Below are 25152 nucleotides of genomic sequence, written 5' to 3'. Positions count from 1 at the left end.
TCTCCTCTGTGAAATGGAATGGCAATACGCCTGCCTTGCAGGGTTGTCGTGAGGAGCCGGCGAGATTCTGAGTGTAACAGATTCAAGAATTGCATAGTGTAGGGTCACTATGAGTTGGAGTAGACTCAACGGCAATGGGTTTGCTTTTTGGGTTTTTGGTATACATTCTAGAGCCCTGGTGGCACAGTGGCTAAGAGCTCGGCTAATAACCAAAAGGTCGGCAGTTCAAACCCATCAGCCACTCATTGGAAACCCTATGGGGCAGTTCTACTCTCTCCTATAGGGTTGCTATGAGTCAGAATAGACTTGATGGCAATGGGTTTGTTTGTTTTTTTTTTTTGGTATATATTTTAGGGAGTCTCCCTTTTTGTTGCAATAGTGTTATTAATGCCTTCCAGGCCCTTTGACACTACCTTCATCACCGAGGCACTACAGGGTCATTGCCTCCTATGCGGGGAGTTGTGTGTGACGGAAATAGCACTGACCTTGGAGTCAGCCAGGCCTGGATTCGAATCCCACCACTGGGTGAAGGCGGATGAATCCTTTTCTTCCCTGTAAAATAGGGGTGCACCTTCCTTCCGGGGTGGGTGGTGGGGGTAAGCTGATGGACTAGAAGGGCTGGGCATGTGCAAGGGCCTCCTTACATCTCAGCTCCTTTCCCCACTTCCTCCCTTGCCTGCCACTGTTTCTGCTTGCTCTCACCAAGACAAGGCTGATCTGCCCAGAAGGCAACTGGCAGGCAGGAGAACAGAGTGACGGTTTGGGGACAGCCTAGTCAGCAGCTCTCCTCCTCTCTCCATGCCAACCAGGTGAGTACAAGCAGCATCTCCTTGGGCAGATGGAACAAAGCCTCCATTTATCTTTTTCTGACAGTTGGGATCCTTCACCTACAGTCTCTTCACTAAGAGGCAAAGGGAGAGGGAGCTGAAAGGCAAGGAGGTGATGGCAGCGGTGCCTGGAGAGTAATAGGTGCTGTGCTAACTCCTTCCCTTGCAGTCAGCAAGGCAAGGGTACCCCAGTTCTGAGGAGATAGTGCCCACTTTACAGATAGGCAGATTGAGGCCTGAAGGGGTAGAAAAATCATTCAGTCAATAAATATTTACAATGAACATTCTATTTGCCAGAAACTGAGACATCCAGTTTTTGCTTTCATGGAGCAGTGGTACCCTAGTGGGGACAGACACAGTGGCAGGTCATTAAAAATACAGTACATATGAAGTACCAGGCTGGAAGAGAGAGACAGCAGGCACTGAAAGACATTTGGTTAGGCTGAGTCCTGAAGTGCAAAGGGATGTCAGTGGCATGAGATGAAAATGGAGAATTGTCAGTGAGGGCCTTGAAGGCTGCATGATTCATCTTTATTCTGGATGTAATACATGCTGCTTAAGTCAGCTATAGCTGCAATAATGCTGCATAACAAACCTCCCCAAAACTCTGTGATTCACTGGGGTCAGCTAGGAGTCAGCAGATCTATGGTAGGACCAGCTGGAGTTTGGGTCTGTCCCAGGTGTCTCTCAACCTCTTGCAGGGGAGGACCAGTGAGCTCCCTGGGGCATGTTCTTCCCATGGTGAGGCAGAAGCTTGCTTTACTCTTGCTGACATCCCAATGGTCAAAGCAAGCCAGGTGGCTGGGCCCAACATCCATGGGGCAACTCCAAGCACATAATGCTATCCTGAGTTGGGAAATCTGTTTTATAACAATGATGATGATCGTGATGATACTACTATTTCCAAGCTCTTGGCAATATCTCATTTAAAACCCAACAACCATGTGCAATGGGTATTATTATTGTGTTTAATGGAGGAGCAAACAGGTTAAGAAAGGGTAAGTGATGTGTCCAAATTCATACAGCTAATGGAGGCAAAGGAGGCACCAGTGGTTCAGTGGTCGAATACTTGCCTTCCACGTGGAGGAACCAGGTTCCATTACTAACCAGTGCACCTCAAGTGCAGTCACCACCTGTCTGTCGGTGGAGGTTTGTGGGTTGCTATGACGCTGAACAGGTTTCAGCAGAGCTTCCGGGCTGAGACGGGCTAGACAGTAAGATCTGGTGATCTACTTCTGAAAATCAGCCAGTGGGAACCCTCTGGATCACAACAGTCTGGTCTGCAACTGATCATGAGGAGGGCACAGGACTGGGCAGCACTTTGTTCCATCGTGCAAGGGGTCACTATGAGACGGCAGCTAACAACGACAATAGAGGCAGAATGAGGATACAAATTCCAGTTTCTATGACTCCAAACCAGAGCAGAGTGATCTAAGGAGCAAATGAAAACCATGTCTCTCCCTTGCTTAAAAATAATTGTCTGGATAATATATTCCTCCAGTCAAAAAATCCAAGAGCGTAAGAAGATTTATAACAGAACATCTTTTTCTCGCTATCTGCCATCTACCTAGGCCTCCCACCCCACCTTCCACAGGTAACCACTCTTTTAGTTTTTTTTGTGTGTGTCTCCTTCAGAATTTCTTTATGTATACACAAATGAATATATATTCTCACCTACTCCTTTTTTTTTTTTTTATGTATGAGGTAGCACATTTTACACACTATTTTTTTTCCATTTAATATGCCTTGGTAATTTTTCCACATGGGCACATAGAAAACGTCTTCATTTTTTATGCTGTTTTCTCAATGGATGGACCATTATTTACTTCATTAGTACTGAGGGACGCTTCGTAATTTCAGACCAGGCTGCAGAGAAAACTCCTGCATTTTGCCAGTGTAAGTTTCTCTGCAGGATAAAGTCTCAGAAGTGGGATTGTTGAATGGCGCAGTGTCGTTTTGATGTTGATGTTGTTAGCTGTCGTCAAGTCAGTCCTGACTCATAGGGCCCCCATGTACAATGGGATGAAATGCCCCAAGTCCTACGCTATCCTCATGATCAATTGGGGATCAGACCATTGTGATCCATAGGGTTTTTATTGGCAGATTTTTGTAAGTGGTTGGTCAGGCCTTTCTTCCTAGTCCATTTTAGTCTGGAAGCTCTGCTGAAACCTGTCCAGCATCACAGCAACACGCAAACCTCCATGACAGACGGGATTCTATTGGCTGGGAATCAAACCCAGGTCTTCCACATGGGAGGTGAGAATTCTACTACAGAACCACCAATTGCTTTGTGCAATTTTGGTAGTTACTGTCAAATTACCCTCCATGACAGCTGAACCAGTGTATGCTCCCACCAGCAATCTATAAGAGAACCTATTCCTTAAAGCCTTCCCCACAGAGTGTGGTATCAAATTGAGAATTTTAACGATTAGATAGGCATAAAATGGCCTTCTGCTTTTGAAAACCCTTCATTGTACCCTTAAGAAAGTCCAGACCCCTTGGACAGATATGAGGGTGTCCTTTCTCAAGGGCTTATTGTCAGGGAGGGAGGTGGGCAAGGACACAGCTCACTAAAGAGACAGATAGACTGGGACTTGATGTCCAAGCAAAGTGCTGTGAGAGAGAAGAGAGAACCTTGGAGGTGGTGGTGTCTGAGCTGAGCCTTGAAGGACAGGCCAGACTTGATAGGTGTTAATGGGGGGAGGGGGAGGGACATGGGAACACAGACTGGAATGGGGTGGGGAACGTCTGGGGAGGGTGAGGAGCACAGGGTGGCTGGAGCACTGGATGCCTGGAAGACTTAGGAGATAAGACTGGAGGTGGGTTGGGACCAGGTCATGAAGAGCCTTGAATGTCACATGAAACAGTTGGGGCTTTAACCTGTAAATGGAGGAAACAATGAAGCCATTTGAGAGGGTGTGTGGCATAGGGAAGGGAGACCATTTAGTTAGGACTCTTGATTTAAAAGAAAAGAAAATCTTACTCGAATAGGCTTAAGGAAAAAGAAAATTTATTGACTGTGTCAGTAAAAATCTAGGGGTAGTGAGATTCAGGCATGGCTGGATCCAGGGACTTAAGTGATATCATCAGCAATCTATCTTTCTCCCTTGTCTCTGCATTCCTCTGTATTGACCTCACTACGAGGCAGGATCCAAGCTTTCCTTCTACAGCTTAGAAATCTCCACCAAAAGAGAGTTAATTTTTTTCAATAATTCCAGCAAAAAGTCCCCAGGAAGACACTCGTTGAGCTGACTCAAATCAAGTGCCCATCACTGAACCAGTTGCCAAGGCCAGGAAAATGGAAAGATGGCACACACTGTTAGCCGAGCCTGGGCCACATGCCTATCACATAGGGGTGTATACAGTGGTGGTGCTTCACTTGCACCATAAAGACTGGGGTAGAGGAAGACCATAAAATGGAGACTGGGGTACAGAGAGTAGAAGCAGGAGAAATGGGCTTGTGAAGGGGACAGATTACAGATGCAAAACCAGAGGAACAGAAATCAAATAGAAGACTGTTGGAATCTGGGATACAGAGGATGAGGCCGTCTTGCCTGGGAACTTGAGTGCTTCATGTGGCTGGGAGGTGTGTTCCACCTACTATTGCATCCTGGCCCCATCACTGTAGCCAGATCTGGGCAGCTTTGCAGAGCAGGACTGGGCAGAGGCCTCAGACCCTGATGCCCCACCCAGCCGGAGCCCCCGGGGCACAGTGTTGTGTGGACCCTGTTAGGCTTTGACTGACCTCCTGAGGCTGGCATTTCACAAGATTCCTCTGAGCCTAAGGAGTCCTTAGGTGGCACAAATATTAAGCACTCAACTACTAGCTGAAAGGTTGGGGGTTTGAACCCACCAAGAGATGCCTTGGAGGACAGACCTGGCAATCTGCATCCAAAAAGACACAGCCTTGAAAGCCTTATAGAGCACAGTTCTACTCAGCACACGTGAGATCTCCATGAGTTGCAAATGACTCAATGACAACTAACAACCTCTGAGCCGTGACTGTCAAAGGTAATGATATGTAGCCTGTCGAACTCCACTGGAGGCTCCAGGAGGGGAAGGAGGTTTGGTTCATGCTTGGCAATGCTCTCTTCAGAGACCAGACTGGTCTGAGAATCCTGTGCAGAGGGACACTCCACGAGCTCTGCCTGGTCTTTCTCTTGACTTGCTTGGTGGTGGTGTGTGGCTCTCAGTATTTCCTCCTGACCCAGCCCCTTTCCCTGCTCACTGCCCCAGGAAGGCTCCAGCCTCCATCCCCTGTAAGATGCAGTGAATCCCTTCTTTCATGCTTAAAGCCAGGCTGTGGGGGATTGTCCTTTTGCAACTTCCCAGATGCAAAAGCAAACCAAACCTGTTGCTGTTGAGCTACTTCCGACTCATAGCAACCCTATAAGACAAAGTAGAACTGCCCGATAGGGTTTCCAAGGTTGTAAAACTTTATGGAAGCAGACTGCCACATCTTTCTCCCTTGGAGTGGCTGCTGCGTTCGAACGACCAAACTTCCAGTTAGCAGCCAAGCACTTAACTACTGTACCACCAAGCCTCCTTTCCCAGAGGCAAGGGGAAGTTTAAATCCTTTTAAATCTTAGCACACAAACCACTTCCCCAGGGAACCCCCGCCAGTCCCCGCCACAGGGTTTGTGCCCATACACCCCACGGTTCTCCCTCACAGTTCTCTGGTTGTAGTTGTATATTTGTGGGATTCTTCTAGTAAAGTTATTTTCTCCACTGTCTTTGGGTGGTGCAAAGGGTTAATTTGCTTGGCTGATAACTGAAAGGTTGGAGGTTCAAGTCCATCCAGAGGTATCTCAGAAGAAACGCTTGGAAATCTACTTCCAAAAAATCAGCCATTGAAAACCCTATGGGGCACAGCTGTACTCTTACATATGTGGGGGCACCATGAGTTGGAGTTGACTCAAAAGCAACTGTTTTTTTTAGTTTGGTATTTTCCCCACTTAGACTGTAAGGCTCATGAGCTCAGGGTTCGGTCTCTTTTTGTGTCTCCTTGTATCATGGAGGTCTGGAACAAAGTAGATGCTCAATAAGTAGTTGTTAAGTGAATGAATGAACAACAGCTCCAGTAGGCAATCGCCTGCTTGTTGGGTGTGGATGATGATGAAAGCAAGAAAGACTTCAGGACCATGGCCAGCGATGGCCAGCACTGGGAACACCTTGACTTTAGCAGTTTCAAATCCTGCCAGGAAGGAATCAGAGCTTCTGGACATCATTTTGTTCCCTGCCCTGTTACAGGTGATGACATTGAGGTCCAGAGATATTCAGTGACTTGCTCAAGGTCGTGCAGCCAGAGGCGGAGCTAAGCCTCAGACAATGAATTCCTGCAACTGGGCCCCAAACCCAGCACTGTCTTGGGAGGACCTGGACAAGAGTATGGGAGGGAAATTTTTCTCAGTGTAGCATGCAGGTGGATGACTGCAGTGGAGGAAGAATCCTGGCTTCCTGCTCACCTGGGGCTGACTGCTCCTGCAAGGTGAATCTGATTGCATGGTAGGTAGACAGCATAGACTGGGAGCCCTTGGCCTTGGGTGGGAATCCTAGCTCTGCCACTCACATGCTGTGTGACCTCAGGCTGGTTACTTCACGTATCTGCGCTTCAGTTTCTTTGGCAGTGAAACAGCACAAACACACCCTCCTCTGCAGGATGCTGTGAGGGTTCCCAAGAGTGTGTGGACAAGGCATGGATATGGGGGGCACAGGGAGGGGGTGAGAGAAGCAGGGGCTCAGGGAAGCTTGGCAGGTGATGGAGGCCTCTCCCCTGGACTCCACTTGTGCCCTCTGCTCCTCCCCAGGATAGTGCCTGCTACCTCGTTGCACCGAATGCCCGCACCTCCTTGAAGCCCCAGGTTAACTGCTGTGCCCCAGCTAACGAAGAGCATCTCATTAATGCCAGGCAGAAGCTCATTAAGACTGTGAGCTGTGCATCAGTGGCAGACGAAGGTGAAGGTTCTTTTCATGGGAGTTAGTGTCTCTGGGATCCTGTGGTGCCAGAACTCACACACAAGATGAAGTGGCCTTATTTGTAGGCAGATAGCAGCCAGCGGTGTGGCCCAAAGCTCCCCAGAGTGCCCAAGTATTCACCCACGTCCTTCCCTAGGTCTTGCCAGGGTCTCTGCTCCTGGGGAGGCGAGTATTGCCACCCAGAGCAGAACAGATCAGTCACCACACAGGGACTTGAGGGATCAGGACAGGCCATTTGAGGGAGAAAAGACCTGAGATTTGGAATGCCATCCACTGAGGGGGATCCAGTAGGCGATCGGGCACTCCCTTCTCCTCCCTGCACCCCAGGGTGTTCATCTGTAAAATGGGAACCCAACTCACAGGAGTCCTGAGGTCAACGAGATGAAGGTCATGAGAGACCTGTACAGACTTGGGAGGGGGGGAGGTGACAGTATTACCAAGGCCTTGGCCTCCAGCACCCTTATTTCCAGCTGTGGTCAGCCTTGACCTGTCAGCCAACACCCCATAGCCATCTGACTAGAGGCCAAGGTAGAAGAGGGCTGCTTCTTAAAAGCCAGGAAATGGGCTAAGTGAGGGTTTCTTGACCAGTAGGCATGATTTGGATGGCATGCAAATTATATGCAAATGACCCCACCTCCACATCACAATTAGGTTACTTGGAAGGGCTCAGGACAAGGACCAGATGTTCATCCTTTTTTCAAAGCACCTTTTGGGGTGCCTTGTCAACTGTCGGAGCCCTGGTGGCACAGTGGTTAAGAGCTCAGCTGCTAATCAAAAGGTTGGCAATTTGAATGCACCAGCTGCTCCTTGGAAACCCTATGGGGCGGTTCTACTTTGTCCTATAGGGTCGCTAAGAGTCAGAATCAATGGCAATGGGTTTGGTGTCAATTGCTGGCTCCATCCCCTCCACCGCCCTTCCCATTATCTTGCCACGTTCTCTGTTCTCTGAAGCAGTACTGGGTTTGGAGCCCACCAGCACAGGCCTCCACAGGAGGGCTGCCCAAGGCCCTGGGTTGGGGACCAGCCAGAGTCCCCATCAGCAGCTTCACAACTGTGTGTTCTGGAGCTCAGCCCTCCCCATGGCCAAAGCTCTCCTTTACGGTGGTGGTGGGTACCCAAGGGCTCAGGCTTCATAAAAGGCCAACAGGAAAACACTTCAGTGTGAAGCATTGCACAAATACAAACCTTTCATCCCAGGCTTTCCAACAACAGGCCTCTTAGTTTGACCACCGACCTGGGCAGTCCCCTGTAACCCTCATCCCTATTGTAATGAGGGGTGGAGCACCTTCATGGCTGAGGCACACCACATGCCCCGGGGCAGGCTGGCTGCTGGGCTTAAAGTCTGGCTCCCCCGGGCACTGGGCACTGGCTGTGTGACCTCAGCAAGTCCCTTCATCTCCCTGAGCCTTGGTTTCCCCGTGTATAAAATGGGGATGCCAGCACCCATCCTCAAGGTGAGCTGGACACTGAGAAGAGAATCTGGCACAGAAGTGCTACATGTCTGGTGGCATCATTAACTGCTTGATGCCTGTCTTCACCTTACATGGGGAGTGCAAAGGTCTGACATTCCCTCAACAAACATTTCCTGAGCATCATCTTCGCGCCAGGCACGTACTAGGTATGGGCACACACTGGAGCGTGTCTACCCTGCTCCCCAGCCTCCAGTCGACATTTACAGACAAGGAGGGGAGCTGGCCTGGGGACTACCATCGATAACTTCTCTCCCACTCCCAGGGCCCTTCCCAGCCTGCATTCAACTCACTAAAGCCCAGGAAGCACTACCTGCTCCCAAGAAAAAAGATCAGTGTTGATGCCAAGTACACTGGAGGTGCTCAGAAATATCCCACCCTGGAGCTGGATGGCCTCTTCCAGAAATGAGCGTCTTTGAACCTGCTCTCACCGTGCGACCCAGAGGCAGTCTGTTGGCACCTCCACCCCACATCCCCATTCTTCCTGGCCCAGGCCCACCCTTAGCGCTGGTTCTGCTGGGCAGCACGCAGTTACCTCAATCTTAAAAATGTGATGGAGCCAGCGATGCTTCAAATGCTCATGTTAATGGCAGCAGTCTGCAGTTTCAGTTCACTTTAAAGGAACCATCTACTTCCAGCAGGAGGCACGCACAGCCAGCTCCTCCCCGCAAGGGCTGTCCCCAACATAAGCCACCTCTAGATTTGGGTGGGGAGAAGAAGGCTCAGATCTCTGAGGAAGGCTATGTTGGGGCCCCACAGCTCCCAGGAAGGGTCTTAGAGGTGCCCTTGAGGCTGGGGCCAGGTCCCTCTGTCCTCTCTGCCCAGGACCAATAGGGTGGGGAGAACCACAGGGCCATCTGCATGGGGTACTGTAAAGCTGAGAGGAGGGTAGGGGAGGCAAGGCCCTTGCCCTTGAACCCACTGTGCTTTTCCTGCAAAGTCCCCGAGGGTGGGATGGGGCTTGGGAGGCAGCTCCGGCTTGCATACAGAAGCCCTGGGTCTGCAACTGACCCAGCTATAGGTCAGTCAGAAACCCTGGTGGTGGAGTGGTTAAGTGTTATGGCTGTTAACCAAAAGGTTGGCAATTTGAATCCACCAGGCGTTCCTTGGAAACTATGTGGCAGTTCCCTCGTGTCCTATGGGGCCGCTATGAGTCAGAATTGACTCGACGGTAACCGGCTTTTTTTTCATAGGTCAGTCACTGCCTCTTGGTGCCTCAGCTTTCACATCTACAGAATGGGCAACCCCGTAACACCCACATTAGAAAGTTGTTGTGAGCACTGAGGGAGTGTGAGTGCTTTGCAAACAGGGAGGATTTCTACGAAAATGGCCTGGTCCCTGTGGTGACTGGGGGGGCCGAGGCAGGGCTGGCCCAGTGTGGCTGCCAGCAGCCCGGCTGCACGGGGCAGAGGCCAGTTTCACCACCCAGCTCTGGCTTGGTGCTGTGATGAAGGCAGTGTGAGTTCGCCCCACATGGCCTTAGCTCCCGTGCTGGGCAGCAGGGCACCTCCCAGTCCAGGCCTGGGAACATAATTAGCTGGAGCCCAGCTGGACCACAGCGTGCTTCTGGGGTCCAAGGACAGCGCCTCATCTGCCTCCCGCTGGACCACCGATGTGCAAGAGTCAGGCCTGGTGCAGGGCTATAGGGAGGCCCCGGTGGGCAGCGGGATCTTGTAACCATTATGGAGGAGCGCGAGGCAGGCGCCCAGCCCCAGGGCCCCCGCCAGAAGCACAGTGCCCAGGGCTTTGAGGAAGGAAGTCCTGGTGCGGGTGAAGGAGCCGGGTGCCATGATGCCAAGCAGGGCGGTGCTGACGGTGAGCGTGTAGAGGATGGAGACGCCTGTGTTGAGTGCCACAATCTTGCCAAATTTGGCAAAGGGGGCGATGATACAGAAGAACAGGGGCACCGTTGCAATGACCGTGGTGAGGGCGCTGGAGACGATGGCCACGCCCACGTGCCGCACAGCCTCCAGTGTCCGCCACTGGCGCTGTGAGGAGGGGTCCTGGGGGCAGGTGAGAGCAGAAGCTGGGGGCCCAGAGCCTGGCATACCAGGGGACCCCTCCTCTGCCCAGGACCCTGGGTAAACACACATCTACCAAGGCCAGCCCTGCCCTGGTTCCTCCACTAGGCGGGGGGCATGACAGCACCTGCCGCAGAGGGTTAGTGTGAGGGTGAAATGATTCCCACACAACTGCACACAGCGCCCAGAAGGGGCCTGTTCAATGTTGCTATGACAACAAGGATGCTGATGACTTGCATAGTAGGTCCTCATAAATGGGATCCCTGAAGTGATCTGATTTCATTCTTTTGACCGAAAGCAATAAAATGTGTAACTGATTTAAGTTTTACACATTTATGAATGTCTTCACATCAACACAATTCCAAACCAGGAAAAAATAGAAAACCTCGCCGGACCCAGAACTGGTTTTGGCACTGAGTATATTGCACGTCCCCAGAGGAGTCTCTGGGTGGTGCAAACAGTTAAGCACTTGACTACTAGCTGAAACGTTGGCAGTTCAAACCCTCCCAGAGGTGCCTGGGAAGACAGTCCTGGCGATCTGCTTCTGAAAGGTCACAGCCTTGAAAACCCTATGGAGCGGGTCTAATCTGCACACGTGGGGTCTCCATGAGTCAGAATCGGCTCAACGGCAACTAACAACATGTGACTCGGGGTCATGACTAGAGAGCCACGCCTGCACCCCAGGCTGGAGAGAGGGCAGGAGATGTGGGGACATGAAACACAAAGCGCCCTTGGACATCATCTGGTCCAGCTCCCTCAGTGCTCTTATGGGGAGGCTGAGGCGGGCGGGGGAGTGGACCCACTCAAGGTCCCACAGGGTTTCTTTGGCCAAGTGGCCTTAGCACTTGAGTCCCCTGGGGCTTGGGGACCAGCCCTGGGAAATCTCTGGTTGGGAGCGGGTTCTAGGGGTGGCCAGCCTCCTTGGGGGTCCCTGAGCTGCACTGAAGTGAGAGAAGGTCCACTGCGGGGGGTAAGGCAGGCAGGGCGCAGGCAGGGTGCTCACCTCGGCCTGGTGGGGTGGCAAGTTCTCTCCCGCCAGCAGGTAGCCCTCAACCAGATGGACGCAGTAGTCCACGGAGGAGCCAACCAGGATGGACAGGGAGATGGCCTCCACGGCGCCCATCTCCCAGCCGCTCCAGTACATGATGGTCACCACGAGGCAGACGATGCCTGCAGGTAGGTGGGGATGGTGGTGGAGGCAGCTTGGCCTGGCCCCACCCACATAGGCCTGGAGAGGTGTGAGTGACTTCAGAGGGCCCCTGGGGAATGATGAGGTCCAGCATAGAGCCCCCACCTCTGGGGACAGGAGGGGCAAGGAGGGCCAGGACCAGAAAGCCAGGAGCCTGAGGGAGGGGACAGGTGCCCCTGGGCAAAAGCTGCCATCTATCAATGCCTGGCCACCCTGGGGTAGCACACAGACATGTAGGTGGGACAGTCCTGTGAACGGCTGTCTGAGAGAGGCCGTACTGAGCAGACGGTCTCCTTGCCTGGGGTGGGAGGTCAGGGAAGGGTTTGCTGAGGGGGGAAACTTGGCAGTTAAGGTTCTAGGAACTTGCTGAGCTGAGGTCACCAGTGAGACCCCACTCCACATACCCAAGATGCTCAGGAGCACGGGCAGCAGGAGCAGGATGTGAGTGGTGAACACGGCCACTGCAGCGACACAGATGAGCAAGGAGAGGACCAGGCCGTACAGGGCACTTTGCACCCCTGGAAAGGAGAAGGGGGGTCCTCAGTGGGACTTCAGGGCCTGTAACTCTGCTTTACCTCCTCTCCATTTGAGGGGTTGCACAGATGGCCACAGTCACAACAAGCTGTGTCACTCTGGGCAAGCCACTTGACCTCTCTGAGCCTCCATTTCTTCATCTGTAAAATGGGGATAATAATACTACCTACCACATAGGACTTGAATAGAGTTTAAAGAGAGAACACAGGTGACGCCCTAAAGCACAGGGGCCTGGCACTGAGAAATGGCTCATAAGTGACAGCTGCCATCTGCTCATCACTATTACTCTTCAGGTGGCCAAATTCAAGACCAGGAACGTGTCTGGATGCCCCAGAGCAGGAGGATTCGACTTGAGCCTCCCGATCAGGGTTCCTGTCCCTTGTCATCATGGTGGCTAGGATCCTTGGCCAAGGCTTAGAAAGCTGCAGGAGTGCGGCTTGGGCAGACCATGGCCTCCGTGTCCTGTACCAGGTCCCCTCCTCACCCATGGACAGACTCTGCATTAGCCTCGCTGCCCTGCCAGGCCCAGGGTACAGGGGCTGGGACCCACTCGCCTATGATCTCCATGAAGATCTGCTTCCAGTGCTCGCAGGTCTGGAAGCCGTGGCGCAGGGCCGAGTCCTCGGGGAACGTCTGCAGCTGCTGCTGCAGGAAGCTCTCCCAGCGCAGGTAGTCTGAGTAGGTCTGGAAGGAGGACTTGCCCTTGTATGTGGTCTGTGGGGGACACGAGCTGGTGAGAGAGGGTGGGGAGTGGGGTGGTCCTGTGGCTCATCCACCCTTCCAAGGTGATGGCTGGTTTGTACTGCAGCCAACCCAGCCAGCCCTTGGCCACCTGCAAACAGAGAGAACTATGTATTTGGGTGCGATGAATGATCCGTTCCAAGTTACCTCCCACCAACCTCTGCGTGCATGTGATTCTGACAGCAGCAGACTGGGATGTGCCCATGTCTGCTGAGCCACACCTCTGGCCCTTTCCAAAGGAGCTACGATCGGTTCCCAGAACCCCCTGTGCCCGTGTCCCATTCCCTGCACATGCTGTTCCCTCTGCTCGCATCCTTCAAAGCTCATTAGTGTACCATCTCCTCCAGGAAGCCCTCCTTGATGCCCCAAGATGGGCCTCCTCTGGGCTTTCCAAGCCCTCAGTGCTTCCCCAGCACAGCTCTTGCCATATGGAAGGGTGACTGCCCATCTCTGGGTTGGACTGTAAGCCCACAAAGGCAGGGAACGGCCTGTCTTGTTCACAGTACCCTGCCTCAAGGGGGTGTCCAGGGAATGGCAAATGAAAGAAACAGGCACTCACTCCGCTCTGACCTTTTGCATTTATTCTCTCACTCAGTTCTACTGTGTGTGTGGGTGGTGGTGACTTTGGAAGTGGCTCATTGAGGGCTTGTGGGGGAGTCTCTGGGCCCTTCCCGGCTGGTGGTCAGTGTCTTCATTACTTGTGCAGTAAGCAGCACAGATGGTGGGAAGGAAGACAGGGCTGGGGGCCAGAGAGCGAGAGTTGCCTCTCACTTGTATCCTTCTCATTAGTCTTATTCCCCAATGCTTTCACATGCTATCTCATTGCTTCTTCTCATTATTGGCCAGAGGGAAGCCAGAATCTTTAGCCCTATTTTATAAATGAGGAAACCAGCTGTTATTGACTCCAAGGCGTTGTCCCTGGGTAGTGCAGGCAGTTAATGCACTCAGCTGCTAACTGAAAGGCTGGAGGTTCGAGTCCACCTAGAGGTGCCTCAGAAAAAAGGCCTGGTGATCTACTTCTGGAAAAGCAGCCATCGAAAACCCTATGGGACACAGACCTACTCTGATGCACATGGGGTCTCCATGAGTTGGAATCAGCTTGATGGCAAATGGTTCCTGGTTATAGATGAGCAATTGGAAGCCAGAGGGGCTGAGTGATTTGCTCAAGGACACAGGATCACTAGGATCTCACAAGCTCTAGGACTGAGTTTCCACAAGCAGGCAGGGGGCAGACCTGTCCAGCTCCATAGAGCGAGGGGCCAGGACCAGAGGCCCCACAGACGCCCAGGTCAGGGGCTGGGTGGTGGCACCTCCTTTGGCAGAGCCCAGGGGGTATCCAGAGGTGACGGAGGAGGCAGTGAGGCGTGTAGTGTGGCCAGTTGCCTGGTTTCCAAGGAGCTCTCCTGTCCCCCAGCCACACTGGGGAAGCCAAGCACCGGGTCTGTGGACCAGACTCCAGGCCTCTCATGGTGACAGAAGGCCATGTCCTAGACTTACCGTCCCCCATGCCCACCTGCCCCTAGAGTCCAGAGGCTACAAATGACATGAACTCTGGGCTGGGGGGTGTTACAGATTGAACTGTGTTCCCCAAAACGTGTGTAGTTTTCCTGGCCCTATACCTGTGGATGCAATCCTGTTTGGAAATTGGATTTTTTTTGTTATGTTAATGAGGCCATACCAGAGTAGGGTGGGTCCTAAACCTAATCACTTCTGAGTTATAAAAAGAGCAGGTTAGACACAGAGACACGCACAGAGGGAAGACAGATGCCATGTGAAGATCATCTACAGGCCAGGGAACCAAGGAACTCCCAGGGCTACTGACAAGGCAGGAATTGACTCGGCTGAGACCCTGATTTGGACTTTTAGCCTCCAGAACTGTGAGAAAATAAATTCCTGTTCTTTAAGGCCACTTGCTGTAATGGCAGCACTAGATAACTAAGACGGTGGGAGGGATAGGTGTTGGGGAGCTGGGGGGTAGCCTGTGTGGTAGAAAGAGCAAAGCTCTGCAGTCAGACAGAGCAGGCCAGCAATCGACACTGACACTCACTAGCCATGATTCTGACCTTGGACAAGTCATATCACCTCTCTGGGCCTCAGTAGCCTCTTCTGAAGAGTAACCCCTCTGATATGGGACTAGGGGGTATCAGAGTGGACCACATGAGGCCCTCACTCCTCACGGTGCCTAGCCTCCAGCTGGGCTGCCTGGGCTCACCGACTCGAAGGCCATGGAGATCCACTGCACGCGGCCCTCCTTGACGCCCACCGCCCCGTGGGACAGCTGCCCTGGGAGCAGGTTGGGCTCAGGAAGCTCCTTGCATTCAGGGTGCAACATCTGCAGGAAGGAGGAGATGCTGTAGCCTGTGGGAGAGGGTGAGAGGGGGTCAGGTGGTGCGTTGGGGCAGAACGACGGGTCCCAGAGGGGAGTGGAGGCCTGGAAGAGCACCCCTTCTCCTTCCGCCCGCACCTGTGACATCTGTGTGTGGGTGTGGGAAGGCACACACCCTTTGATCCCAACCTCTCAAATTTAACAAGTAGTTGTGACCACTGGCAATGTCACTGTGAAACCTGCAAGGCACATTTGTCATTGGGGTGGAAACGATGTTTTGTACCCTTCTCAGGGAGAGCCCCTCCCCCATTTTAGAAAAGCAACTCCTGATTTTGGGATATGTGGGTCCACCCATGAGCGCCACACACATCCCCACCCACACACACCTCTGTGCCATCATGCCTATGCACAGCCCATTCTCACCTGGAAAACCTACGGTGGACATACGCAAGCACAGACATGTCTGCAGAGAGACCCACACACTGGGCACACATGTCCTTTGGGCTGTCCACGCTAGGGCCATGGCCTCCCCCACCCATGCCCCTCCCTTGGGAGCTGAGCCCAGGCCCTGTGCACCTGAGGGCAGGCACTGGGCCCCGCCTGGCTTCACCAGCTCTGTGTTCCCTGAGATGGCCTTGCAGAGGCGACACAGGTACCCAACTTCTTTGAAGAGGTCGAAGCTGCTGTCATAGATGACGCTGCCCTTTCCCAAGGAGACACAAGCCGGAGCGGCCGCTCAGTGAGACTGGGCCTCAGCCTGGACCCGCCTCACACCCCATGCCTGGTTAGACCCTTCAGTAGCTCCTCGCTACCACCAACGCCATCATATGGAGACCCTTGGCATGATCCCCCACTCTCCCCCAACTGCATTCTCCCTGCCCCGACTGGCACCTTCTGCTTCCATCACTGCCCACCCTGCGCAGGCGCCTCAGCCCCCCCCACCCACTGTGCTTCTGCTCACTCGGTTTCTACTCCGATGCCCACGCTGCTCCTCCCACCCATCCAGGTCAGTCCTGTCCTCCAACGTCTCCCTTGTCTCCTCCCACTCCCTCCTCTGGACCATCAGGGCTGAACACCGATCTCTGACTCCACCCTGCTTCCTAATTAGTTCATGTCTGAAATCTCTGGGCAGCCAGCTGGACTCTGCTTCCAAAGGCAGGAGTGACGCCCACCAGTCCTTCCTACCACAAGCTCTGAGCGTGCTAGTCACTGAGGACACAACTCAATCAACTCCCTCTGTCTGAAAGCTTGGCCCCATGTAGGACACAAATAGGCATGAAAGGAGGGAGCCCACACAGAGTGGGGGGCACCACAACCAGGGCTGCTGGGCACAGAAGAGGGTGGCCAGCTCTCAGGGCAGAAGGAGGGGTGAGGAGAGGTTTCACACCACTGGTACTTCCCACATCTCTGTTCCAACCCTTAATGTGAAGAGCAGCAGCCTGGGCCCAGAAGTGTACCCAGATTCCTGGTTGACCCTCAGAAGTCAGCCCTGCTCAGTCCTTGAGAGAAACAGGGCCCCCCAGGGACCCACAGGCATTCTGGCTGGGCTGGGTGAGCAGCCAAGGAGCCAGGTGGGGGAGTGAGGAGTCATGCTGGTGGCTCATGGGCTGGTACTTGTTTGCTAGCCTGCTATTTTGGGGCCCTTCCCGCTTCCCGAAGTGGGCCTGTGTACCGGGTCTCCGATGACATGGTTGTCCACCTGCTGGGTACGATTGATGCCAATAATGCCAAAGACCACGAAGACCATGGCCCCTGTATCCACCAGCGGCCGTACAGCAGGCTTCCCACAGCCTGTGTTCACACAGGGGTTGAAGCCAAAGGTGGCTGAGAGGCGGGCCTTGGGGACTGCAGAGAGGGAGACATGGCTGTGAGGGAAGGTGGGGCTCGGGCCCCCCAGAACCCCACTCTAGTGCTCCTCATATGTACCTTTCTCACTGGGCACGTAGAAGAAGCCTCTGGTAGGACCATCGGGGCTAGAGCTGAGCAGGCAGCCAGGAGGTGCTGTGCACACGCGCCCGTGGAAGGGGGGCTTGTGGGACTGGGCAAAGTAGAGCTTCCTGTGGAGGCAAGGGAGGCTGGGACTGAGGCCAGGTAGGCAGAAGGGGTCAGGGGAGGCTGGGACTGAGGCCAGGTAGGTAGAAGGGGTCAGGGGAGGTTAGACACCCATGGATACAAGGGGCTGGGAGGTGCAAGGACATACCTAGGCTCTCCCTGCACAAGGCTGTGGTCTCCAGTTGGGGCTGGAGGAAGTACCCACGGCTGGGTGTTTGGAGTGTGGTTCTAGCTCCGCCAAGGTCACTGTATGACCCTGGTCAAGTCCCATCCCCTCTCAGGGTCTCAGTCTCCCCATCTGTGAAATGAGGTGTGGAGGAGGCCAGTAGTTTTCCAAATGTCATCCAGGGAGTGTAAGAGTCCTGGAGGGGCCTTCGAGGCCCCTGCTCAGAAGCCCCCAACCATATCTCAACCTGAACAGTAGGGCGCCTCAAGGTTCTGCTTGAAGAAAGGGTTCCATAGCCAAACAGCTTGCTAACCACTGGACTTGATGCTCCTCAAGGCTCTTCCTAGAACATTCCAAGTTCACCTAGACAGACTGACCCCTGGTCGCTGATGTGTGTGTGTTCTGGGCTCAGGAGAGGGCAGGCAGAGGTAACCCCTGCCTGACTCCAGGTGTGCCAGGCTGAAAAGGGCCCAGCAAGAGCCATTTTGGCCACCTCTCTGCCCCCAAACTATACCCTTTGGTTCTAAGCTAGGGTTCAGCCTCTCGTGGGTGCTTGATCCCCTTAAGACAGTCCCCTGTCAGAGACCTCATCCCCCACGTGTCACTGGCACGGGGCATGGCACGGTCTCCACCACTAAGGCACCAGGGGTTTCTTTCAGAGCACAAGAGCACATATCGAAACCCGTCATGATATTATTGTTGATGTGCTGTCTGTCTTCCTGCTGGACGGCCTGAGGGCAGGAACCACATAGGCCTTTCTCACCCCTGTCTCCCCAGCACTAGCCCAGTGCAGGGCATAAAGTCGGTGGTCAATGTTTGTTAAAGGAACAAAGGATGAGACAGCAAACCCTCGGCTAATATGGTCTGCATGGATAAATGAATGTAGCACCATACTTGGAGCATGGGGGCTGAAACCTGAGAAAAGATGCCCAGCTGGCTTGGAGACGTATGAGGCACAGAACTCCGTCATTCATTCAACAACTACTCTGGGGGCACTTAATTCATGCCAGGTACTAGGCAGGGGCAGAGTATACAGTGGGTAAATACAACAGGCACAGTCCCTCCCCTCATTGGCCCTGTAGTCTAAAGGAGGGGAACATTAAATAAATATTTTCAGAATGAATCATATATTTAGAGTGTAGAGAAGAGCCTTGGAGAGGGCGTGCAGAGTGTATTCATTCATTTATTCAGCAAATATTCACTAAGAGCCTGCTGTATGCGAGATGCTGGTGTGCCAGTCTCGAACAAAACAGCCAAAGGCTCCACTGCAGAATGCCACGTGCTCCCAAGAAAAGACAGTGGTAAACCAGTAGAATCGGTGTGGTTTCGGGGGATGATGGGGGCCAGAAAAAGCAGCAGGGTGAAGTGTGAAGAGAGACTGGGAGTGGCTATCTCAGATGGGGGAAGGCTCTGGCCAGGGTTGGACTCTCCAAGGAGGTGATGTTTGACCAGGAACCTGAGACTTGAGAAGTTAACCACACGAAGAGCTGGGTAGAGTATTCGAGGCAGAGGGAGCGGCATGTGCAAAGGCCCTATGGTAGAAACATGCTTAGCCTAAGACTGCTGTGGAGAGATCAAAAAGGACAGTGGCAGATGGTGGATGGGGAGCAGATCCTGGGTTTGCCATCTTTGCGAATGTGCCCCACTCCTCAGCTCTGGGCAGAGGAGTATCTGAATAGGTATGCAGAATTGGACAGGGGCCTCTTAAAGGTGCCGGCTGGCATCTCTTGTGTGTACGCGTGTGTGTGTGTGTCAGAGAAAGAGAGGAGGGCAAACAAGTGGGCTGAGCTGGTGGACTGGGCTAATTTGCAAGGCTCTTTTACCGGCTGTGCTGCTGTTCCTTAGCGGCCACGTAGAAGCTGAAGTCAAATTTCCAGCCCCGCTTGGCATCGCAGGCCAAGGTCGTCACCATCCACTTGCGGGAGGGGCTCGCCGCCTGGAGCAGCCCTACTGTAGACATACAAGCGGTCAGCTTCTTGGTGAAGTTACCAAAAGGCGCTCTATACACCTAAGCAGTGGATTGACAGAGACAAGACATGTGACTCCGGGGGGCTGCTTTGGCCTGGGCCCAGCCTCAGGCTCCATCCCCTCCTCCTCAGCAGGTCCCTATCCTGTCCCAGCCCACAGGGTGGAGAATAGAGCCCTGGGCAAAGGCTCGGGAGGCCTGGGTTCAAGTCTGAAGATTGGGCAAATCCTTTCCTCTCTCTGATCCTCATTCCCTCCTCCACCAGATGTTTACTGAGCATCGAGTCTGTGCCAGACATTGTGCCAGGTTCCAAGGATACAGGTGTGAACAGTGTGGGCACAGTCACTGCCTCATGGAGCTGACAATCATGATGGCTTCAGATTCTGTTAAGGCTATGGATCAAATACTTAGGAAGATAAGGCAGGATAAACGGTGGTGGGGAGAAGAACGCAAAGTAGAAGTTGGCCAGGATAGGGCTCCATGAGGATACAAGAAGCAGTCATGCATAAGCTGGAGGGAAATGTTTCTAGGCAGTGGGAACAGCCAATGCAAAGGCTCAGAGTCAGGAAAAGCCTCAGAGATCTCACCTTTCAAAGTGAACAAATGAGGTGGCACATGTAATGTGTAACTGTGACGGGTGTAATGTGTTAAAGAAACACACATGATCTCTGCAAGGGAAAAATCAGAGCCTGGATTTGCCCATGGAGCCTGGGGTGCTGGAGCAGCTGCCAAGAGCAACAATACAACTAATGGCGACCATTTATTGAGCACTTATTATGACCCAAGATGTTATATATTGTACAGGCCTTGTACCACCCAACAGCCTTGGCTGGTAGTTGCCACATCTGCATTTTACAGATGAAGAAACTGAAGTTCAGAGAGACTAGGCGATCTGCCCTGACAGACCATTAATAAATGGCAGTGCTAGGACTTGAACCCAGGTCTGGCTGACTCGGAAGCCCATGCTGCCACAGACCTGGTGGAAGTGGGTGGAGTGGGTCTCATCTGCCTGGAGCAGTTCCATCTGCGCAGACACAGCTCCCCGTCCCCACATGGCCCAGTGCCCACAGTGTTGCCTTGAGACATTCCCTCCCCAATAGTGGTGGCTCACTTCACGACAGCCTCGGCTCACCTGGAAGGAGGGTACCTCCCCATCCCCGGGGAACACGGTCTGCCAGGGGGCAGGCAAGCTGGCGTTGAAGGAGAACCTGTAGACGGCTGGGTGGCCTTTACTCTTCACCTTGGAGACATACACAGTGCCCAGGGACTCTAGGGAACAAAGGAGGGATGGAGGAGGGGTGGGCAGTCACCTCGATTGGCTCCCCTGTCCTTGGAGCAGCACACCCTCAGGCTGTCCACTGAGGAGCTGAGCCCTGACCTTGGCCTCATCTCCCAGTGCTGGCTTAGACCCTCTCTACTGGACCAGGCATGTGGCAGTGACGGTGGGGGTGGTGGCATGGACAGTGGGAGTGATGATGGTGGTGGAAGTTGTGAAGATGCCCAGTGAGAGGCCAGGGTCGTGGCAGAAGTGCCAGTGACGGGAATGACAGTGTGAATGGTGTGGCTGGCGCTGTAACAACAATGGTGGGGACAGAGGTGGTGGCAATGGCCGTGGGTACACACATGCTATGAGGGGAGGGGGCCTAGTTCCCACAGTATACTGTCCCAGCACCAACCCCCGATGGAGACCTCAGCAGGGACAAGCCAGCCTCTGGGGCTCAGGACGCCCCCTCTTTCTGCCTCCCCAGGACACTCAGGATGGGTTTGCCTGCAGGGTGAGTTCAAGGAGCCCCACAGGCCAGGTTGGCGGGCAGAGGGCTATAGAGGACCCCACTGCTGCGGCCCAGGAGAGCCCCTGGGATGGAGGGCTGGAGCCTAAATTCACTTTCCCAGCTCTTCCCTTCCTCACTCACCCAGTAACACAGGCTCTTGTCCTCTGGGGATAATCCAAGAATGAATGTAATCCACCCCCTTATATCATGCCTCATATCCAGCACTAGGGGGTTTCCCGACCCCCAGTCCCACCAGCCCACGCTCCCACTGACCCTGCTGGGCAGCCTCAGGCCGGCTGGCCCAGGAAAGCCCTGAGCCCCGCTTCTTCTTCTCCAGGGATGTCCGGATGTTGTTCTGCAGGCTGTGCGGCTTCTCCTGGAAAAGACCTGCCCCCCACACCATGTCAGGGATGGCAGGGCTTACCTGGGCTGGGCCAGGCTGGCCCTGAACCTCGTAGAAGGAAGGGCAGAGGCTGGGATCTATGACAGCCCCAGGAGCACACCCCCAGGGTCCTCAGCCTTGGGGCGGGGGGCGGGGGGGTGTCAGGAGTCTGAAAGAAACTAGATAGAACTGAAAAAGACATCAAATATTGACTTTACAGACATCTTAAGCCAAAAGAAAGGCACCGTTCAACTCAGCTCGGAGAATTACACTCTAAAGCTTTCCTTACTCACCCTCTCTGTGCCTCACTCTCCCGCTCTGTCAGTAGGCACCTCCCAGAGGGTGGCTGAAGGCCTAAATGAGATATTGTATCTTATGCCCTTAGCAACGTGCCTGGTGCCATGAAAAATGCCTCATGAACAGAAGCAGCTGGAAATGGAACGTTATCAGTGAGCAGGGATGAGGAAGGACAGTCCTGCTTTGCCCCAAGCATTGTGGATTAGTTGTTTGGTTTTTTTTTAATGAGAGAAATTTTACAGCTTCAAGTTTTTAATCCTCATAACAGAGTAGAACTGCCCCATAGAGTTTCCAAGGAGCAGCTGGTAGATTAGAACTGCTGAATCTTTTGGTTAGCAGATATAGCTCTTAACCACTACACCACCAGGGTTTCCTATAACAATCCTAGGAGGTTGCAACTATTAATCCCATTTAAAAGAGGAGAAAACAGAAGTTCAGAGAAGTGACTTATGCAAGATCACACAGCTTGGAATGAGAGGCAGTGTCCACATTAGGATCTGGTCTTATCTGCTCCTAAAACCAAAGCTCTTTCTACTATGGCCCATCCATCAAGTCAGTTTGGACTCCTGGAGGCTCCCATGTGTTTCAGAGTAGAAGTGCCCCATGGGGTTATTCAGTGGCTGTGACCTTATGAAAGCAGATCTTCTGCCTGTGATATGAGGGGGTCCCTTTAAGAGGGATGTTAGGGGCTGGGGTGGGACTTTGGCTAGGGGTCTGGCTCTCCTCCAGACATGGTCCAGGCACCTTGGGACCATCCTAGCGTTTATTCATCTGTGAAATGGGAGCAATGTGGTTTCCTGCCTCCAGGCCCTGAGGGATGTGAGAGGCCACAAGCAATAGAGATATGGGTATAATTCATCCACCAGGCAGGCAGGGAGAGGAGCTGGGTGACGATAAGGAGCTGGGGACGTGGCCAGGGCTGGCTCCAATTTAGGAGAGGCTTGTCGGGCTCCTCTCTCTGCCACAGCCGATTATCATGCATTTGGCTAATGCCAGGTTAATCTGAACACCGCCCTAATTAAGTGAAGGCAATTACAGCAGTCAGCAGAGCTTCTCCTGGGACCTGGAAGCACTCACCCAAGCACCTCCTCATCTGGTTTTTAAACACCCCGGCAAAGCTGTGTGACCTTGGGTCAACTTCCTCGCCTCCTACCCAACCTCAGTCTCCTCTTGGTAAAAGGAGGGTCTGGACCAGACTATCTCTAAGGCAAGGAGGCTTCTTTCATTCACCGCCTTTGCTCATCCCCACCTCCTACGCTTGTCACCAAGTTCTACGGATCTCACCTCTAAAAATTTCTTGACTCCACCCACAACAGCACCCTGGCCCCAACTCCCACCACCACCTCTCACCTAGACGATTGCACCAGCCTCCTACACCACCTCTCACCTACACGATTGCACCAGCCTCCTACACCACCTCGCACCTAGGCGATTGCACCAGCCTCCTACACCACCTCTCACCCAGACGATTGCACCAGTCTCCTACACCACCTCACCTAGACGATTGCGCCAGTCTCCTACACCAACTCTCACCTAGGCGATTGCACCAGTCTCCTACCTGGTCTCCCTGCCATCTTCCACCTCTACCCAGCAGCTAGGGGACCAGATCATGGCTCTTCTCAGCTTAAATCCTCCACTGGCTTCCAATGACCTTGGCCCACCAGGCCCGGACCCAGCTCACCCAGCCCCAGCCCACCTGGTCAGCCTCACCATCTGCAACAACCCCTTTTCTAACTCAGCTCTGGTCTGCCAAGGCCCCTTCCTTTCTCTCCTTCCCAGCAGCCTGGCTAACTCCTTTCTACTCTTCTAGACTTGACTTAGATGTTACCGCCTCCAGGAAGCATTCCATGGTGTTGTGCTACCAAGGCTCCCTGTTCTATTACACTGGCCTGTTCCTACCACTGGGACGTGACTTCCCTGAGCTCAGGAAGCCTGCCTCTCCTGTCCACTGCAGTCTTCCCAGAGCCAGCACACAGTAAACCAAAAACCAAACCCATTGCTATCAAGTCGGTTCTGACTCATAGCAACCGCACACGTTATAGAATAGAACTTCTCCATAGGGTTTTCTTGGCTGTAATCTTAATGGAAGCAGATCACCAGGCCTTTGTTCTGCAGTACTTCTGGATGGGTTTGAACCACCAACCTTTATGTTAGTAGTCGAGTGCAGACAATTTGTGCCACCTACCCCAGTAAGTATCTGTTCAACGAACTGTGGAAGTGCTGAGGCTCAGCGTGAAGTGATTTGTTGAAGTCATGCAGCAGTGGTGAGCCCAGACCTTGCATTGCCCAGGCCAATCGTCCTTGAGACCTGGACTCCAAGGGGTGCAGGGACCCACCGGGGACACCGGGCTGGGAATCCTCACCTGAGCAGGTGATACAGGAGATGCCATCTGCACTTAGGTTGTACTTGAGGTCCAGAAGCACCTGGATGTTGGTGTCGGGCCGGAAGAGTAGGGGGGCCCGGCTGGCGGGGCGGAGCCGGCTGGCGAACACGAGGGACAGGATGAGGATGGAGACAAAGAGGCCTGTAAGGAAAGGTCATGCAGTGGGCAGGCTGGGGCCTTGGCAGCATGCTTACAGCCAGGGCTCCCAGAAGCCCTGGGAAAGAGCTGCTCCTTTTATGGGGGGAAAGAGGTGTCACAAGAGAGTGAGCAAAAGCCTGGCATGTCAGCCGGGGGATGGAGCTTGTTAGAGATGGACCTCCAGGGATAGTTAGCTGTTATATAATGATGTCACTATAAACTTTAAGCTAATACTTCTGCACAAGAACCACCCACCATCTTACTGTTGTTAGCTGCCACCAAGTCAGCCCCCAACTGATGATGACCCTCTGTATAATGGGCTTGAACTGTTGTGATCCATAGGGTTCTCACTGGCTGACTTTCTGAAGTAGATCGCCAAGCCTTTCTTCCTAATCTAGCTTAGCCTGGAAGCTCTGCTGAAGCCTGTTCAGCATCATAGCAATATGCAAACCTGCGCTGACAGAGGTGTGGTGGCTAGGCATGAGGTGCACTGGTTGGGAATCAAACCTATGTCTCCCGCATGGAAGACAAAAATTCTACCAGTGAACCAGCACTGTCCTCCCTCTCCTACCACCTTAGGGCCTTTTATTAAGAGCTGCCACAATTACTTGATCCTTACACAACCCTTAAATATTGTTGCTGCTGCTAACACTTAACATTTGATGAGCACTTACTTTGTGTCACACACTTGGCTGAGTTCTTTACATACATTAGCTTGTTGAATCCTTACAACTGCCTTACTAGAAAAAAAAAAAATTTTTTTTTTTTTTTTTACTAGAAAGATACTATTATTCTCCCCAATTTGCAGAATAGGAAACTGAGGCTTGGAGTGACTGATATCGCCAAGATCGCACGGCTAGTATGTGGCAGAATTGGGATTCAACCCAGCTGAGCTGCCCAGCATGACGACTG

The 25152-nt window shown here is 53.1% G+C and overlaps 1 protein-coding gene across 1 annotated transcript in view; it reads right to left on the bottom strand.

Annotated features, from left to right (window-relative positions):
• Positions 1–7235: 7235 nt before the first annotated feature.
• DISP3 (dispatched RND transporter family member 3) overlaps positions 7236–25152 on the bottom strand; it is a 35641-nt gene continuing 17724 nt past the window's right edge. Inside the window, exons 9-20 of the mRNA XM_064281278.1 lie at positions 24082–24243; positions 21313–21426; positions 20400–20536; positions 19125–19309; positions 17010–17140; positions 16756–16928; positions 15660–15786; positions 14970–15115; positions 12571–12730; positions 11887–12000; positions 11297–11463; positions 7236–10275 (exon numbers count right to left, since the gene is read on the bottom strand). Of these exons, the coding sequence (XP_064137348.1) occupies positions 9913–10275; positions 11297–11463; positions 11887–12000; positions 12571–12730; positions 14970–15115; positions 15660–15786; positions 16756–16928; positions 17010–17140; positions 19125–19309; positions 20400–20536; positions 21313–21426; positions 24082–24243 (1979 nt within the window). The 3' untranslated portion in view covers positions 7236–9912. The remainder of the gene's footprint in view (positions 10276–11296; positions 11464–11886; positions 12001–12570; positions 12731–14969; positions 15116–15659; positions 15787–16755; positions 16929–17009; positions 17141–19124; positions 19310–20399; positions 20537–21312; positions 21427–24081; positions 24244–25152) is intronic.

This window comes from Loxodonta africana, chromosome 3, assembly GCF_030014295.1.
Source record: "Loxodonta africana isolate mLoxAfr1 chromosome 3, mLoxAfr1.hap2, whole genome shotgun sequence".
Taxonomy (NCBI): domain Eukaryota; kingdom Metazoa; phylum Chordata; class Mammalia; order Proboscidea; family Elephantidae; genus Loxodonta; species Loxodonta africana.
This window is presented reverse-complemented; position numbering and strand designations above follow the sequence as displayed.